This window comes from Vigna umbellata, chromosome 8 (assembly GCF_029865625.1).
Source record: "Vigna umbellata cultivar VRB3 chromosome 8, Vumbellata_1.0, whole genome shotgun sequence".
NCBI lineage: Eukaryota > Viridiplantae > Streptophyta > Magnoliopsida > Fabales > Fabaceae > Vigna > Vigna umbellata.
The window spans coordinates 16,729,358-16,749,433 of record NC_142172.1 but is presented as its reverse complement, the minus strand read 5'-3'; the positions used below and the strand labels follow the sequence as shown (position 1 = coordinate 16,749,433).

General features: G+C 27.6%; 1 protein-coding gene across 1 annotated transcript; it reads right to left on the bottom strand.

Moving 5' to 3' along the window:
- Nucleotides 1-9,513: 9,513 nt before the first annotated feature.
- On the bottom strand, nucleotides 9,514-10,890 carry LOC124835803 (zinc finger protein 8). The gene has a single exon (XM_047310802.2). The coding sequence runs from the start codon at nucleotides 10,645-10,647 to the stop codon at nucleotides 9,808-9,810; it is 840 nt and encodes a 279-aa protein (XP_047166758.1). The 5' UTR covers nucleotides 10,648-10,890; the 3' UTR covers nucleotides 9,514-9,807.
- Between the last annotated feature and the right edge of the window lie 9,186 nt (nucleotides 10,891-20,076).

Sequence of the window (20,076 nt, the reverse complement as noted above, 5' to 3'; positions counted from 1 at the left end):
ACAATTTGTCAAACAACTTGTGGTATGTATCAAGTTGAAGGACACTTTTAGTACTAATACCTCTAATAAATTTGAAAATACAAATAAAAATTAAAATTATTTATGAAAAAAAACTCACATTAAAAGCCTAAGCTTCTCATACCAACGGATGAGAAATCAGTACGGATTGTTTTGATATTCAGTTTAAAGAAGCATATTGATGCTATACTTAATAAAAATGAGAAAATGAGTGATGAGGATAATCGTAACATTTTACCTAGTAAGATCAAAATTGATTTTTATAATTTAGAATTCTAGAAGCATCTCACAAATAAAAATCTCATTTTCTATCAAATTAATATATATATTCTATTTGTATTACAACTGAATTTTTATTCAAAAATGATTTAAACAAATTCTTTTACATTTTATATTAATTTTCAATAACTAATATTTAATATTAATTAATATTGCATGAATACTTATTTCTTATATTTAATTAAAAGATAAAAATTATAAAGAAACTAAAAGATCCCTCAACAACTTATTAATTTTTTAAGCGAATTACTTGAAAAATAAGAATTCCATATACTGTTTGTGATTTAAAAATAATAAATATTTTAACGTATGTTGTTAATTAAAGCATTTATTTAAAAGAGTTTAGGAATATATTAATTAAATATTTAATATATAATTTTAACGTTAATTAATTAATACTCTTTAAAAAATATTAATTATTAATATTAAAAGTTATAATGATTTAGACAAATATTTAAATATAAATTAGTAATAAATATTGTTAAAATTATTTTAAAAACATTTATTATGATTAATAATGATTTAAAAAAATTAATGTAAAATAAATTCGAGAAATGATTATTAACATTAAAGGTAAAGTTATATCAAAGTAACTTTATATAACAGATCATAAATGAGATAGAAGAGATAATGTAGGAAAAAAAGAATTGAAGAATAAGAACCACAATATATATGGAACATGTTTTGCTGTGACATTGTAAATCTTTTATATGTTAAAAAACATATCAATTTTATACCAATATTTTAAGGAAACACAATTTGTCCATGAAAACATGTTTTGCTGTGACATTGTAAATCTTTTATATGTTAAAAAACATATCAATTTTATACCAATATTTTAAGGAAACACAATTTGTCCATGAAATCGTATATTTTGGTCTTAAAGTGAAAACATATGAGCCACATTAAATTCAGTTTTAAAATTATGCTACAGGGGACCATACTACTTTAGTAAATAATTATCACAATATTAATTCTATGCATTTTATTGTTTTCATTTTGTAGACTAAGCATCAGCAATACATTTCAACAATAATACGAATTTGCTACTCTTTCAAAAGTAGATATTAAAATATTTTTTAATATTCAATCTAATTTTATTTCTAACACAATACTATTTTAATTATTTTCTAAATGTATTAATTATTATAATTTATTTTATTACATGAATTAAATCATTCTTAAACTTTTCACTTATTTTCTTCAACTATACAATTTCTCTCCTTTCATTTAAATTATCTCATTTCTGCCCTCTTTTTATCCTTCTATTTCTTTTTCCACTCATTCCAATATAAGGGATTAACATTAAAAAAATAAAACTTCTTATGGGACAGTATTCTTATTCTAGATTGAAGTCAAACTCATTATCATTAAAATCTTTAATTTATTATCTATATATAGCACATATTTACAAATTCGACATATACAGAAAGAAAATTTAAATAATTAAAGCAGTAAAAAAAGTTAATAATTTTTAATAGAAATTACAGGTTAACTTAATCAGAAGATTGACACAGTTTCAACAGTTTTAAAAATTCCTATTTTTGAGAGTTGATTGGAATCACTGAAAGACTTCCTAAAAGTTCAATTGGCCAATCCAAGATCCTATTTAACATTATGATAACCTAATGAACCAAGTGGGTCAGATCTTTTTCCCAATCAGTGAAAAAAAAATTAAAGTTTATCTAAAGAGAAAATAAATAATTGGAATCATACAGTGCTATTATCTTAGCCCCTTTAGTCATACCTATATGCATACCATAGATATTTTTTTAGGAGGTAATATTTTATAGTTCAAGAATGGTACAATTGACAAAATAGTCATTCAAAATGTAAATTGTCACAACATAGAAATAGTCAAAAGGGTTAATTTCTAAGTTGAAATTTAAATCCATCACCATCATGATAAACATTAGCATGAGTTTCTGAGACCTAGAATTAATGTAATGGACAAAATGACAGCAACAGATTTTGAAGTAAAGCCAATTGAAGATTCCATTTCTGATTTGTGTGTGAAGAGGGAAACTTCCATAATTAAAGGAATAAAATTGATGAAAATGGAAAGAGTGGGAGAGAAATTGTTATTATTAGAAGCATATTTGTGAGATGAAAAAATGGTGATTAGTAGTGATAATGTGAAGGAAGTGGTAGTAGGAAGAATTAACATTGGACAGATGGGATGAGAGAAACAACAACAATAATAATAAAATTATGTAAATTTGTTTGTTCAGTAGATGTCATAATGGAGTTGTGTTATGACAAGTGGACAGAAACTGAACATGAAATTGATTTGTTTAGGTGGATATCACATGTAGCTGTGAATCAAACTCACTTAACCAATAAGGCATGAGATAGGGTTGTGTGTGGGTGTGCCTACCGAGCATTCACTTGCTGTGGTCCTACATTGTACATTTGGATCAATTAATGAATAAAAAAACTTGGCAGCTCCTAAGACCCAGAGATGGTAGCTTCTAGGGGTGACCCTAGCTAGGGACTACCATTCCCATCATTCCTTACCTTCAAAACTATTATACTTTCTCTTAGCATCCATTCTTTGTGGGGTTCCAAATTAATTCTAAGATAAAGAACGGTTTAATCGTGTTTGTAGTTTTTGTTTCCAATTGAAAAATTCATTTTAGTCATTATATATAAGATTGCTTATTTAAATATCATTCTTAATATAAGAATATGACTTATAAACTCCCTTAGTATTATTACTTCTACAAGTATTATATAACCTTATTCTAATTTTAATAGCTTGTTTAATATAAACTTTCATAGACAAAAAAGAAATAAACTTTCGTAGTCATACAAGACAGATGTATTTAAAGATCAATCTGTGAATTCAAAAATTTTTGTGATGTGGAAAATCTTCTTAATACATAATTCTATTAGTGTTGTTTTAATCTTGTAGTAACTTTAATTCATTCAATTGATATTATTATTCTCTAAATGTTATATTTGTTGGTATAATTATTATACGAGTTACATTCAACATTCATTGAGACTAACATCAACAATGATCCAACATGAGAAAGAAAAAGAGAGAAAATGTGGAAACAAAAGTCATGAAAAAACAATGTTAAGCATGGTGTGAGTGAGTGAGAAGTAGCTCATGTGGTGATGATTAGTGTGTGTAAGAGTTGAATGAAAGACTTGAAAAGAGAGAAGGCTATGTTGATTTTAGTGATAAAAGAAATTTATGGAGATGTGGGGGCGATGTTCCTTAAATTGGACTGTTGTTTCCCTCTCTGTATAAGAAAATAAGAAAATAAGAAAATAAGAAAATAAGAAAATAAGAAAATAAGAAAATAAGAAAATAAGAAGGAGTGGTCCTAAGGAGTCATAATGTGTGTACTCTTCTCTCTGTGTGTGTCTTCATTGTGGGCTTTATCACCTTTGCTCCCTCACATGCGCTTTTATATGTTACATTTACTTGTGGGGTCTTCCCTAGTTGGACTGATGTTAACACCACGGCGCTATTCAGGGATTGTCTTTCTTTATATTTCTCCTTTTCAAACTCACTTTTATATTTCTCCTTTTCAATCTAAACCAAAACCAAAACCAACCTACCTTTCTAGCTACCACTTCTATATATCAACTTCCTAAATCATCTCTCTCTCTCTCTCTATATATATATATATACATGGACCATACAATCAAACAAACAATATATTTTAAGGTTTTTTTATGTACAGTATATAAAAGGTGGTTTGTTTTTTACTGTGCAATTCTTTTTTCCAAGTCTTGTTGTACGATGGAACCTTAAACTCTCTTCATGGAAAGATCAATCAACATATTTGGATCGGTTTAGGAGATAGAAATCGCTGGTGGGATTTCAAATTCTTGGTTTTTCAATGGCAAATCGTGACTGGTGTTTGACTATACAAAAATTTGAAAAAAGAGTGAAATCTGCCTCAAAAGCGAAATTTGTTTTTATGTCATGTACCGAGCAAAGTTGATATGGAAGCAAATTGTTTATTCATTTTGTGGTAAAGGCATTGAAATTTATGAACATTTAAGATCTCTGCATAATAGATTCCAAAACATGAAGTCAGGTGAGGACCTAAACACATGTTTATATATGTGTGTATATATATATATACATATATATATATATATATATATATATAGTATACATGCAGATTGCAGAATCTAACTGGTGAAAAGAAGAGTCCTTAATTATATCACAACAAAGTCATGATGAGCAGTGTTTTGTACTAGAAAAAAGAGTTCTGCACATCCCTTTTATTTCACCTGTTTGTTGAGAGAACTGAGCAGAATTATAGGGAAGAAAGATCTCTTTTCATTTTGTAAAAGGAAATATAGTAACAGTCAGAAAGACACACATATAGTACTTAACATAGGTCATGACAGCATCTAATAATACATTGCCTTTAATTCCCATCAACACCCTTCTCAACTTCTCACTCACTGCTTCCCCTCGTTTACTAATTCTAATCATAACAAAGATAGTATTCTTACTTTTATGGCTTCTTCTAGTAAAAATATAATCTCAAAGGGTTACATCATATATATATATATATATACATATACATATAAATAATTGTATTCAAATTCTGCACTTTTCACCTTTTTTACTTTTTGCAGGAGATTTTGTCATTTTTATTCACCATCATCTGTGATCAATTCTCATATATATATATATATATATATATATATATATATATATATATATATATATATATATATGTCAATGTTAATCATTTTCTTTTCTCCATTATTATTGCATGTATTTTTCAAAATTATAAACTCATCACAATGAAATTCTGTGTATGACTGTTGTGTCTGCTGTTATTTTATCTGTGGAAACTAATATATATATGATTATACATATGCAAACGAATATATGATTTTGAAAAAAAAGGCAACTTATTTTCTCATTTTATGATAGCAGTGATTAATTAAATTAAATATAGAAAGCAAGCTTTATTTCTGTTTGATGAATTCCTCTTTCTGTGACTTTAAGACATTAAAAAATAAATACGTCTGACATTTGATCCATGAAACAAAAAAGTAGGCTTTAATTAGCAGACACTTGGGTACTTAAATATGTTAGTAAATTAATGAATTAAAATTAATCGTATTTGAAATATTAAGGAATGCCTATATAATCCTATGAAGAAGTACATATGCATGGTTGGTTGAGCCATTATTTACGTTTAAGGTCATTTGTTCATATGTACTTGTTCGGTGGAAAACAACAGACAAATGAGTCCACCACCACTGAAGTTTGTCGACAATGTCTTCATCAATGATTCATTCATCTTATTATCTTTTTGTTCTTGCAAAACTACTTGCAAACAATATCTTTCTTAATGCTTTTCTTTGAAGCATATATCTAGCTAATTGTAGGTTCAGTAGATCATTCTGTAATTAATGCAGGTATTTTATGCCTTCTTACGCAATATTATTGGCTTCACTTATGGTATATGCAAACTAATTAATGGAATTTAAGCGATTATTATGTTTGTTGTCCATCTCCTCCTTTAAAAAACTCGTTATCTGCAAAATGAAAAATAATATTTATATAATTAAAACTTATACATTTGTAAGATGAAGTTTTTACTTTTGTAAATTAATTTTATTTTTATTAGATGTGTGATTTTTAATATATTTTTTCACATTAAAATATTTATATCTCAATTATAAAATTATATATTAATAAATAATTTGATTACATATTAAATAATAGATCCAATATATAATAAATATCACTACGAATATATTCTAATTTATAATTATAAAAAAGTAAATTTTAAATTTAATTTAACTTAATAAGTTAATTTTATAAGATTGAATTAATCTTAAAATTATTTTTAACACGTAATTTAGCTTTCTTGAATAGTGAATATGTACCTCGTATGTAACATTAAGAGCAAATAATCATACTGGGTTAGAGAATTCATAGATATAGTTAGTATTCTGTAAAGGTTGTGCTATTGTAAGGATTGGGCACCCGTCTACTCTAAATTCTCTTTCTCACTGAATTTTCTTTTGTTAAGTGAAAATGAAAAGTTATTTTTCTCCCACAACAAAACTAAGATATACAACAAAGGAGAAAGGTAATTTGATTTATTTTAGAATAAATATTCCAAACAGTATTTGATCCATAGATAAGCTTTATAAACATAAAAAGTCTTAGACATTATTTTCATCTTTGTAAATACGAATTTGATTTTAATCTTTCAATATTTATTTTTAAAATCCAAAAACATATTTTTACGAGAGCATCGAATATGCATGATTATATATTGGTCAAATATATGTATATATAAAAATTATAATCATATTAAGAATTCAAGTTCAACTAATTCCACTAAGATGTAATAAGTTTGTGTTTATATTTTTTGTATTTTATGCTATTGTATGTAACCCTTTTGAACTAGAATATCTTATTGTTTCACTAATATATTTTTTTATTGTCGATAACAAAAAAGATCGTGTTTAACATATAGACAACATAAACAAAATGATTGTTTTGATTTTTTCTTAAATGATTTTCTTACATATTAATTGTTTATAATAATTTTTGTGATATGTTATTTATAATATAATGCAAACAGTTAATCTAAATATTAAAAAAAATATACAGCTAAATACTTTTTCATGGGAATGGACTGTCACTAAAATATCTTTCATACTTGCATTATTTGTATTTTCTAGCACATAAAACCGAATCATACAGCAGCACATTGAGGCAATTAATGAGTAATTACTTATGATATGTATTTTTTCTGAAGTCTTATTGTCAGGATATGATGTATGCATGTGTACCTCAAATCTGATTCATCACGGCATTGAAGAGTTGCTTGTACAATTGCCTTGAGAAGCAGATGAAATGGCCAACACGAACTGTAGCCAAATTAAATATTCATCACCCTTAGAAGATTGCAGAGGTTCTCCATACTTGTAAGAAATGGAATGGTGGAAAAGTACTTGAGTCAAACAAGTAGTTTTAAATATCCTGAGTTGAATGAACTTTTTTTTTGTTTCATCTGAATTCGAACAACAATTGTTAATGTTTAGCATGTGATTAATGATGTTTTTTGTTCCACCTCTTATAATTAATGTGACTTTTGTATGTCAGATATAATTTCAAGCATATAACTATAGTATTTACATTGTAAACAAGGCTTATATATTATATACTCTCTGACGACCTTTCAAACATTCTGTAACTGATCGATGTTTCAAATACTAAGCATTATTGCTCATTATAACACTGTTTGCTGTTTTTTTTTGTTTTAACTTTTTTTAAGAAACATCAGAGGGTTATAGAAGGAGGAAATATGTGACAAGACAAAGGATCGTATATCCTACCTAATTAAGTGTTGACCATTAGTGTGGGAACTGATTAAACATGTTCACCTAGTTAATTCAGGAGACCAATATATTGATAATGCAATCACATTTATTGTTTACCAGTCACCTCACAACTGGTTTAAGTTTTCGCTCACATTAAAGTGGTTTTGTCTCTGGTTACACTGTTTATAAAATAACCATAAAATAAGCATTATTAAGAACCATGATGTTTTCTTAAAGGATTTTGATATACCAACATGAGCAAAAAGACACAGCAGAAAAGAAAATCTGAAATGGTGGTAAAAATGGCATGTGTGTGTGAGTGTGAGTGTCTGAATTTGATAGGTATGGTAATAGATTGGGTAGTGGGCATTGTGGCAAATAAATCTCTGACCCTTTGTGCTGCCAAAATAACAGACGATTAAAGTAGACAGAAGCATGAGTACTAACTATCAGTCTATTATTGTTAAGGAGAACATGTCCTCCTCCCTCTTTCCCTAGAGAAGGAATCTCCAAGTCCTATATTTCCACTCACAACACCAAAACTAACCCACCTAACATCTCTTTCTCTCTCTATCTTTCTATGTATATCAGACATAAAAGCAATGGGTACAGAAGATGGAAAAATAAAGATGGCAGTGTAACTACCATGTTCATATGTTCCATAAAGTCCTGAGACCAAAAGGAAGACACATCCTTTTCTGAGGGTTGGTTTTGCCATTTTAAACCCATATATCAAAAACCCTTTGGTACCACTTCCTTTGAATCATCAGATCTGTGTTTTGGAAACAAGGGCATAAAAGAAGTAACCCATCTTGTGGGTCAACACTACTCATCAACTTGCTAAATTATTCACCCTTTTGTCACTTCAATTTTTTTGAATCATTAATACTCATTACATATATGCATCAACTCTAATTCTACTCTCTACATCCTCCCAAACCGTTATCAATTTTTCCAAACACCAGGACCACTTTCTTCAACCTCTATACCCACTTCAGTCATCTGGGGTCAACCTAGCTAGCCACACAACACAGAAAAAGCTCCAACATGTTCTTCAAGAACCAACACATGCTCTCAACCAAGATATATTCCTTCACCATTTATTGAGAGAACACAAAAATATACCATGTTTTTGCTACCTTGATTTTGCTCACTTTGTGTCTTAAGCCCTAGGTGGGAGTTGGCTAGGTTCCCATGCATATACATATTAGACACACATGATAACATTATTAAACTCATCCATATGTGCACAAATCAATACAGGCACACACATATATAGAAACATATCTGTGAATCTTCAATTCTTCATCTTCATATACCTGTCACTCATTAATTCTCTCTCTGCATACTTTGCACTGGTGTAAATAAGTGAATGAAAAAAAAAAAGAAGAAGCATCCGCCACACACGTAATTTTGCAATTAATTAATTGTATATGGGAGCAATGGTGCCTGCTAATGGCATGGAAATATCACTTTCTTTCTGCAAAAACTTGAGCAGACCCATCAAACCTTATCATCATTGCCTTCTCACAATTACATTACATTGAATCAGAACCCACCTCTCTCATCACCCCACCTGCCTGGACAACATGATGGATTTCGGCACACGTGTGTCTCCACAAATTGTTCATGCGCTCACACTGTCTCTTACCCTTTCCATAATCCCACACGTGTGAAACAGTTCTCGCAGGTCTCACCATGAAACGACGACGTGACTTCACACACACACACACACATATATATATATATACAGTTTCTTTCAGTGAACCTATGACAGACACACGCACCACCGTGGTCATAATCACAGAACAAATGTTTTGTTAATTGTGGTCTCTAACGATTGTTTTCCGGTTACAGAACAAAAAGCAAAACAGTAGAAAGACGAGATCAGATAATCATGATTTGAACATAAATTAAGGTTTGATTTGTGATGATGAAACCACATATATATGATCTAAAATTCAACTGTTAATGTGAAATGAAATAAAAAAGAAAGAAGGAAAGAATTAGAAATGGAAACAATTCCTCCCTCACGGGTAGAAATTTCTCATATTTTATGGATTCTGTCCCCAAAGTCGCTCTAGAAAGAGTCGCTGCCGAATCCCTCGATTCTCGTAGTGCCACCATAGGTTATTACTGGCTCACGATAATACTATGTACGAAAACTATGGAAACATGTTACTACAGATGAAGATCCAAACTCACATGGTCGTGCACACTTCCGCGTTTGGAGTCATACGCGTAGCGATTTTGCGACCCCGACGATCCCACAACCTGCGAGGCTCTCACGTTCGTTATCTCCTGCGACGCGAACAAAGGCGGCAACGACGACCGTTCGTGGCTGAAACTAGGGTTATTGCTCGGAATTCGCCACAGAGCCAAAGGGTTTCCGTTAATAGGCTGCTGGTGCTGGTGGTGGCTGTGAGAAAACGGTGTCGTTCCGTAGAACCTCGTGTTGGTGGCGGTGGACGCGGGGGCGTTGTTCCACGTTGGATACGGCATTGGCGGTGTCGGAGCGGAACCAAAGCGGTAGTTCATGAGATTGTAGACATGGTGAGCGTCAGAGAAGGTGCTTCCGTGCACCATCGTTGACTGAAGGTGGGCGCGTTTGGCGTGTTGGCGTTCCCGTTTGTGCGCGTTTTGGTGACCGCCGAGGGCTTGGGAGGTGGGGAAGTTCCGGCAGCAGTAGTGACACTCGAACCTGCGACTGGTTTCGCCGTTGTTATCAGTAACGGTGACAGTGGTGGTAGTGGTATCGTCCTTGGTAGCATCGAGTTCGAAGGAGTTAAGGTTGTTACTGTTACTGTTGGTGTTGGTTAACGTTTCTGCAGAGTCAGAGTCCTCCGGCGAAACAGCAGTGTTGTTTCCGCCGGCGAATTCTATGCCGAAGAGACGAATGGCGGACTTCTCCTTGGCGAGAGGAGCAGGACGGATGAAGGGTAGTTGGGAGAAGGAGTCCACGTTCATGAAGTCGTGGACTTCTCTGTCTGAGGTTGTTGTTGTTGACGTTGTCTTGTCCATAAGAAGAGAGAGAGAGAAGAGAGTAGAAGAGTAGAGAGGCAGAGAAAGAGAAAGAGAAAAGTAGGAGAGTGAAGGTGTTGTTGCGTTGTGGTGAGAGTGTGTGTAGAAGGAGAAGAAGGGGTGTGGTGGGTCCTATAAACAGAGGGAGAGTGGGGACTGATCTGAGGACAATTGGGTCTGATCCATCTCAGAGTGAAGCCTGACAAGGCCACAAACTCTCAGACTGCCTTCGCCTTCTCAAAGTACCACCTTCACTCCCTTTCACTTCATTTTGGATCCACATCCATCTATATACATCTATATGCATTTAGCCACCTTTTTTTTCCATACCATCACCAACACCACCAAAGTCTCTGTTTTTTTAACACTATAAAAAAATAATATAATTTAATCTTACATTATTATTATTATTATTATTATTATTATTATTATTATTATTATTATTATGCCATATTTTATCTATTTAGCTATATAAGATCTTCCGTAAAGTTCCAGAAATATACTAAAAATATAAATATATTTCTTATTAGTGTAACTGCGAACTAAACATTTGTATACTCAATCACCACATTAAATTCTTATATTCTTATGTCGTTGATTTCTTTTTTTTCTTATTCTTTAAGACTCTCTCTTTTTTCAAGACTTTTCCTCTGATACATAAATATCTATATATATATATATAATATTGAATTTTTTTATATTTTTAAACAATGATAAACTAACACATTTATATTTATTTGACATATATTATAAAGATAAAATAGTAAAAAAATATTTATTTTTTTAAATATAAAAATTAAAATAAATATAAAATTTTGTGTGTATTAAAATATATATACTTTTTATATATTTTCTTTACATATTTTGTGCATGATACAACATTAATTTTAAGATTTTCTTCTTTTGTTTATTGTAGAAGAAATATTTATTTTTTTTGACACCCTATATGAAAAAAAGTTAAGAAATAGGAATGTTTGAGTTTAAACAATTTGGTCCTCTCTCTAGAGATGTTGATACTACTGGATGTTTGTGCACAGGTCATTTTTCAAAGAGGCGGTGGTATATAAAAGGTTAATTTTATATAAATATGATGAATAATAATACACTTTTTTATTCACATTCTAAAAGTAAATAAAAAATTAAAAAATAGACGTTTATTTTCATTTTCATCCATTATCAATAATAGGGATGGATAAAATTGCGACAGATAGTTGTTATCCGTAGATATTTACTATCTGCGGATATCCGTGCGAGTAGCGGATCGGGTAGTGGGTGAATTTTTTTTGCCGGATCGGATTGTGGGTAGACACTATCCGTGTCCAACCCGATCCGTTGCCATCCCTAATCAGTACAACCATTTTATTCTGTGTATCAACGATTAAACCAACATAAAATATAACTTTTATATGGTTTATATACGTTTTGGATCTTAGAAAATTTAAAATTTTTACATTTAATTTGTAATAATGTTTTATTTATTTCCTAAAAAAATAATTTTCATTTGGTAAATAAAAAACATAATTTTTGTCCTTTTAAGTTATTCTTAAAATATTTGATATTTTTCTATCATGATAATTCGTATACTTCTGCCATATAATGACATCACATTATGTATAGGAAGAGATAAAATATAAAATAAAAGAAATCGGGGATAAGAAAAGTCCAATTTTTTTTTTGTTTGATTGGAGAGTAAATGCAAAAATTTTAACGGAAAAATCTACTTAAATTTCATCCAATGTGATAAATATGTCAAAACGGTATTGGAAGTTGTTTTAATAGTAAGAAACATCAATATTTGTTTTAAGGTTTTTTTTTGGGATATGTTTTGGAGTATTCATGTGTTATTGTCTTTTTTGTAGACGTGAGAATGAGTGCCATGATTACATAAGCAGTTTTAGATTTTGCTAGACTGTTATGACATTTAGGAATGAAATACGATAAAACAAGTTGAAACAGATATCATTTGAAGGATGCCAAAGAGGTTGTAAGCATATCGATCGATATTTAGAGGAAAAACAAATAGACAAAAAGAGTTTAAAAGATGGTCAAATTTTCAGATACAGAGCTAAAGCTGAAGAGGGTAACAACCAAAAACGATTCAAAGGAATAAATTGAGTGGGATCATATATGTTAGTGACATGAATATGTATTTATTTTTATCTCGTAAATGGTCCATGAAGGTAGGTTATTCCATTTGGATCCTATTTGCATATACTTACGATTTTAAAGCAGTTCTTTAACTCATTTTTGTTTGAACTTTAATTCAGCTATCTATTTCTTGATATAAGTGTATTACTCAGATTAGTAGAAGAGTTTGAAGGTTTATTCGCTAAGTCTTATCTCAAGGCACTAAAATGATATAAGAGATATTTATACAAAAGAGAAAAACTTGTGTGCTTGAAAAAAAGATACAAATTATGATTTGCAAAAGAGTGTTCTGTTTTCCTCTTCTTGTTTTTTTCTCTTCTCCATTTTGCATGTTTTTAATGTGCTGATGGATGCATTAAATGAGTTTCACTAGCTTATTCATGGGACACAAATTTGTTGGAAGATTGTGTCCATGAGATAATAAGTTTTAATAGAGTCATTCAATTATCTGATCTATTAACAAGTGCACAAAATTTGTTTTAATACAGTCAAACGGAAGTTATGGTATCCACATAAAATAGCAAAGATATTGGTAATTGATTTTTAGTTTTTTTTATGGATAATAATATATATGGTATAGGTTGAGTGAAGTAGAGACTAAAGATTAATTCATATATTTAGATTCAAACATTAAGCATAAATCCAAACAATGGAAGCATAAACATCTAAAGATAATTGTATAAAGGAAAACATAAGAAATTTATTGTTTCAATGATATCACATCACAGAAATCAACTATCCATGGAATAGAATGTTACAATACAAATTTAACAACATCTATACATAGTATTTACAATATGAATATAGTCTCTCTAAAAAAATAAACTAATAATCAGCTCTTGGGTACTCACCTTTGAGGTTTCTTCTTCCTTCTTATGACTCAATTATGTTTTGGTGATCCAACCTTAAGGTTTCCTTTAACAATATTTAACAATTTAAAATTTTCAATATACATGTGTATATTGTGTTATTGTTTATAATGAGGAGTGATTAGTTATAAAATTTCAATTTGTTTTTGGGAATTTTAAATTTTAAATTTTAACTTTCAAATGAAAACAACTTATTTTACTCTAAATAATTTCAAATTCATCAAATACATTATAAAAGATATTATTTTCATATTCCACACTCCAAAAAGTTCTTATTTAAAGGGAAATATACAATATAGATAAGACTCTTAAAAAAACAATTGAATACAAAACTGAATATTTTATAGTATAAAATTCATCAGGATAATTTGATTTGTGAAGTTTGTGAAAATTTGTCTAGAGTTTAATGTTTAAAATTCAAAGTGAGCAGAAAATCTTTCAGAATAAAAATAAGTAAAATAAACAATATATAAATAAAAAGATCCATAAATCTATTATCTTGAGATTTCGGATTAGAAATATCTTAACTTTTTATTGTTTTTTTCACGTGCGTCTCTCCTGGAGAAACCTACTAGTGGTAAGTTATAAATTCCACACTAGATGAAAATGAAATTTGACTTCTAAATCCTGTAACTATTTGAATACATACATATATATATGAATGGTCTACTTTTGAATATGTTATTGGGACTTATTAGAAATAATTGAAGTATGAGTTTAAATATCAAGTTGAGTAGAAATCACAAAATTAAATACCATAAAAGAAAAAAAAATCATAAACCAAATACTTTATAGTTTTGGATTAAAAGTAATGTGAATTGAAATAAAGACACATATATAATCTTTCTAGTAAATATTTTTAAAAAAAATTATTAGCAGTATCAGATTTGTCTTATTGATTACTTTAGATTGTTGTAATGATATAAATAATCTCTTCCTAACTTCTTTTATTTGAAAAGAAAAAACATCAAAACTCATTTAAAAGTAAATGTAATTTATAGTTTAGTCTTATGTGAATGTTATGTTTTGTAGCTTTTTAATTTTCTTGTTGTTTGTGATAACAAAAATGGGTATGAAATCTAAGCATTGTGAAGAACCCTAATATTAAAATATCCCTCTATGTGGAAAAAAAAGAGATTGATGTTGGTGATTGGATCCAGCTTTCTGAGTTTGCTGCAGAAGTATATGGTAAGAGAGAGATTTAGCAGTACTTGGTTTTGGTTTGCACACGTCAATCGGTGGTGTTATAATATGTACGTGTATTGATGAGAAAGCAGCGATTGAGTTGGATAATGAATTCTAAGTTTAGAATGACTAAGAAATGAGGTTGCTCTCTCTTTCTAGGACCATGTTTTGTGTGCATGGTACTACTAGTTGGTGTCCCTTCTTTATTTCTTTCTTCCCTCATTTTATATCTATTGCAGGTTTTTCCAGACGTGGTCCTCCATCAAAAATCATCATCATCTTCCTCCTCACACTTAAATCACTAAATATATTTTTAATCTTTTAAATTTTTATATAATTTCATCTTTAAACTTAAAAAATCAATAAATATAATTATTTTAATTTAATACAGTCAAAAAAATTTAATGTATCAAACGTTTTAAATTAACATTTATTTATACTATTTAATGTATTTTAACTCAAATGTTAAATATAATAATGTTTAACATGTAAACAAAAGTTTGATGTACGTTTATGTTTAAGGATAAAGTATTAAAGTTTATATTAGAAAAAAAATTCAATTTTAGATTTAAGTTTAAGAACTAAGGTAGTTATGATTTTAGATTAATTATTGTTTTCATATATATATTTATAATATTGAATAGCAAAATAGATATTTTTTCTTTCATTTCGACGAAAAAAAGGAAACACTACGGTGCCAGAAATGAGAAGCAATTTGGTACTTTCAAAGCTTTTTTTTTTTCTTACAGGAGCACTTTCAAAGTTGAAAAGATTATATCATTGTTTCTGATATACGTACAAAAAGACATGTCTTAGTTTCCAAATCTCAACTTCTATATTGACGAAGCATTGAAAATTAAAAAAAAAAATATACACTATGGGATAATTTAGCACGCAAACTGGAAAAGTTAAAAGAGAAAATATATTTTCAATTAAAAATTATAGTAATCAGAACAAATAAATCTAGGGGGAGGGGGAATTTAAGAGGGGTACTAATTAAGAACAAATAATTAATTAATTAATTAATTAATACAACTTATATGAATAAAATATGTGCAAGTTTTTTTGTCTTTTTAATTATTACGGTATGATTATTTGAATTATGTTTTGGTCTGCAGGTTTTTCTTTTAATTTTGATGATATTATAGATTTGAATAAAGTTAGATATTCGACAAGGTTTAAAACAAATCAGGCAGTGCTTCATGTTTACTCGAAAATTTTGTAATTTGATTATAGATTAAAAAAATACTTTACTCACAAAAAATAAGCAAGTATTCTTATTATACATTGTACACGAACTAATTATATAAATTTGAATTTTAAAAGAACCATAAAATAAAAACATTTTATGAGAATCGTGAAAAAAAAATTACAGATGAGGCCAAGATAATTGACTCGTTCAGAAGTTTAAAATGTAGGCATAAAAATATTTAAAATTATACAATATTGACATGCATATATATTTAGCTGAGAAAATCAGAAGAGAAAGGTCAAAGTATAAATGTTTGAAATTTAAATGAGTTTTAAATTATGTAAAATGTAAAAAGTACATAAAAAATATTTAAATTTTTTTATTTACTTGACATAAAAATATGGTTGCAATGCAGAAGATATATATATATATATATATTTGTTGGCTAGTGCTAATTTTAAGTACACTCATTTAAATATATATTTATTTATTTATAGGGGTGGATCGATTAGTCGTATTCAACTTTTCTGTATTTGAATTTGTTCCATAAATATATACTGTGCCATATACAAAAAGAGAAGAGTTAAAGATGTCAACCTGTTTTTCTTTCAATTCTTTCAATAACTGCAGTGACCATGTCCACTTTTATCTTTTGTTTGCTTAAAAATCACTCTTAATTGAAAAAGAGAGAGAGAGAGGATTCATTGATTTGTCAGTGAGTTTTTTCACACAATTAATCTGAAATGGTAATTTAATGATATTTTTCTTCACTTTTTGTTTTCCTTTCTTTTGTGCATAAAACAGAACAGTCTTTATTCATCAATGTTTGACTCGCTTTGCCATATACATTTGCCCCAACCCAACTTTCTCTCACTCTTGCATAATTCTAACCCTTTCTTCCCCATATTCAAGACATGTCACCATCCACACTTTCTTTCTCTACAAAATATTCATTTTCTCTCTCACTCTTCCCTCTCTTCGTTATCATCATCATCAATCCATCCTCCTCATAACCCTTTTTTCTAGCATATACTTGATGTTCTACTTCTCATACTAAAGATCTAATCAATCTATCTAACTACCAACTTTCTTTTAGGTCTAGAGTTTTTAAATATTTTACTATTTATTTCATCAATATCTAAATTACTTATCTCTTCTCTAGACATTAAGAAAAATGTATACTATATATATAAATACAAACCTTTATTTTATAGAGTTATATTAGGTTTACACTTCACCTCTTAAGATATTTTATAGAGTTATATTATGTTTACAATTCACCTCTTAAGATGATATCAGAATTATATAAAAATATTTTCTAGCAAAATTTGTTGTTTGTTGAGTTTATAATATTTTATCAGACTGTCCATGAAAATATAATCTTAACTGTAGAGATGTTCAACACACATAAATTTTCACACTGGTAAGCTATTGTTCACTCTAGGTCAAGCCCTTACTGATTTGCTTTTGGTATCCCTTCAAAAGGCCTCTTATAAAGAAAGATATCTTATGTATATATGAACCTATGTCCATCTTTTGTTTGTATCATAACGTAAACTTCATCTTATAATTCGATTTGTAGTATATTTGGGTATGCGATGTTTATAAGGCTGTAAATATACTTATATAATGAATAATGAATGAAGAGAAGGTGTTATTGTGTTGTTTTATTTGAAGAAACATTTTTGAAAGTGGAGGTTTTGAGGAGTGATTAGCAAGAAGGGGTTGAAAGGTCACATGACATCCCCTCCCTTAATAGGAACAAGAAGTGATGCAAAGGGCTTTGGCAATAAGGTCACATTCACGAGAGAGGGGACCATTCTTAACATATGGGGTTTCAATGCAATTGCGCCACTTTCATGTCCTAATAAAGTAGAAAATTACCAGATCACCAGTTGCCTATTTGCTTTGCCTCTTCATATGGCAACATCATCAGCGACGTTTCATCAATCTTAGAAAACGACACCACTTTACTTCAATTATTTTTATATTTATATATATCTTCACCATTCTTTTAATTAAGTTATTACGTAAACACCTCTTTAATAGTAAGAGGCTTTATCCAATTATTTGCATATTATTTTAAAATATCACTTTTTTTAGCAATGACCGAATTCCTAAACTTAGTAAACTAAAAATCCACCCTTCAAATTCAATCATGGGATGGGTGTATAGTTTTTCACCTTTTCTATTGTTTTTATTTAATAAAATTAAAACCTGATTTTGCTCAAAGTGTTGGGCACGATAAAATTCATACTACATAATTAATTAGATATAAAAAAAATTAAACTTTTTTTAATGGACAAAGAGATACCAGGATGTCTCGACCGTTATAGAAAAGGCCACAAAACCTAAAACCTAAATGCAAGGTATGTTGGAAATGGTGATGATCCTCTCAACACAGGATTCAATGCGAAAACACAGGATTGAATGCTAAAGTACCCTACCTATTGTACGACACACAGAGGGTAGTACCACTGATCTGTTGAATTTAGATTTGAAAAGAAATGAAAATAATAAAAAATTGAGAAACCCATCTTGGCATAGGCCAAGGTTGAGATTACACATGAGGTTGTCTTTGGATGAGCTCCATCGAAGAAAACAGAATAGCTTTGCAGCAACAGGGATCGTTAAATGCACATGCACATTTGATTGCAGAACATGAGCTTTGCATCTTGGATCCACTGTACATCAACTTACCGGCTTTTTCTGTAGCAGAGCGCAGATGTACTTTTTTTCTGCCCAACTATTATTATTATTATTTATTATTATTATTATTATTATTATTATTATTAGTTATTAATTATTATTATTATTATTATTATTATTATATTATTATTATTATTATTATTATTATTATTATTATTATTATTATTATTATTATTATTATTATTATTATTATTATTATTATTATTATTATTATTATTATTATTATTATTATTATTATTATTATTATTATGATTATTATTATTATTATTATTATTATTATTATTATTATATATTATATATTATTATTATTATTATTATTATTATTATTATTATTATATTATTATTATTATTATTATTATTATTATTATTATTATTATTATTATTATTATTATTATTATTATTATTATTATTATTATTATTATTATTATTATTATTATTATTATTATTATTATTATTATTATTATTATTATTATTATTATTATTATTATTATTATTATTATTATTATATTATTATTATTATTAGTATTATTATTATTATTATTATTATTATTATTATTATTATTATTATTATTATTATTATTATTATTATTATTATTATTATTATTATTATTATTATTATTATTATTATTATTATTATTATTATTATTATTATTATTATTATATTATTATTATTATTATTATTATTATTATTATTATTATTATTATTATTATTATTATTATTATTATTATTATTATTATTATTATTATTATTATTATTATTATTATTATTATTATTATTATTATTATTATTATTATTATTATTATTATTATTATTATTATTATTATTATTATTATTATTATTATTATTATTATTATTATTATTATTATTATTATTATTATTATTATTATTATTATTATTATTATTATTATTATTATTATTATTATTATTATTATTATTATTATTATTATTATTATTATTATTATTATTATTATTATTATTATTATTATTATTATTATTATTATTATTATTATTATTATTATTATTATTATTATTATTATTATTATTATTATTATTATTATTATTATTATTATTATTATTATTATTATTATTATTATTATTATTATTATTATTATTATTATTATTATTATTATTATTATTATTATTATTATTATTATTATTATTATTATTATTATTATTATTATTATTATTATTATTATTATTATTATTATTATTATTATTATTATTATTATTATTATTATTATTATTATTATTATTATTATTATTATTATAAATAAATAAGTATAAGTTCAAAGTTTTATTTTATCATTCTGAAAAAATACGTTGGA

Bases quoted from the DNA above. Each gene is read 5' to 3' on its own strand.
- LOC124835803 (XM_047310802.2), bottom strand. From the start codon at position 10,647: ATGGACAAGACAACGTCAACAACAACAACCTCAGACAGAGAAGTCCAC.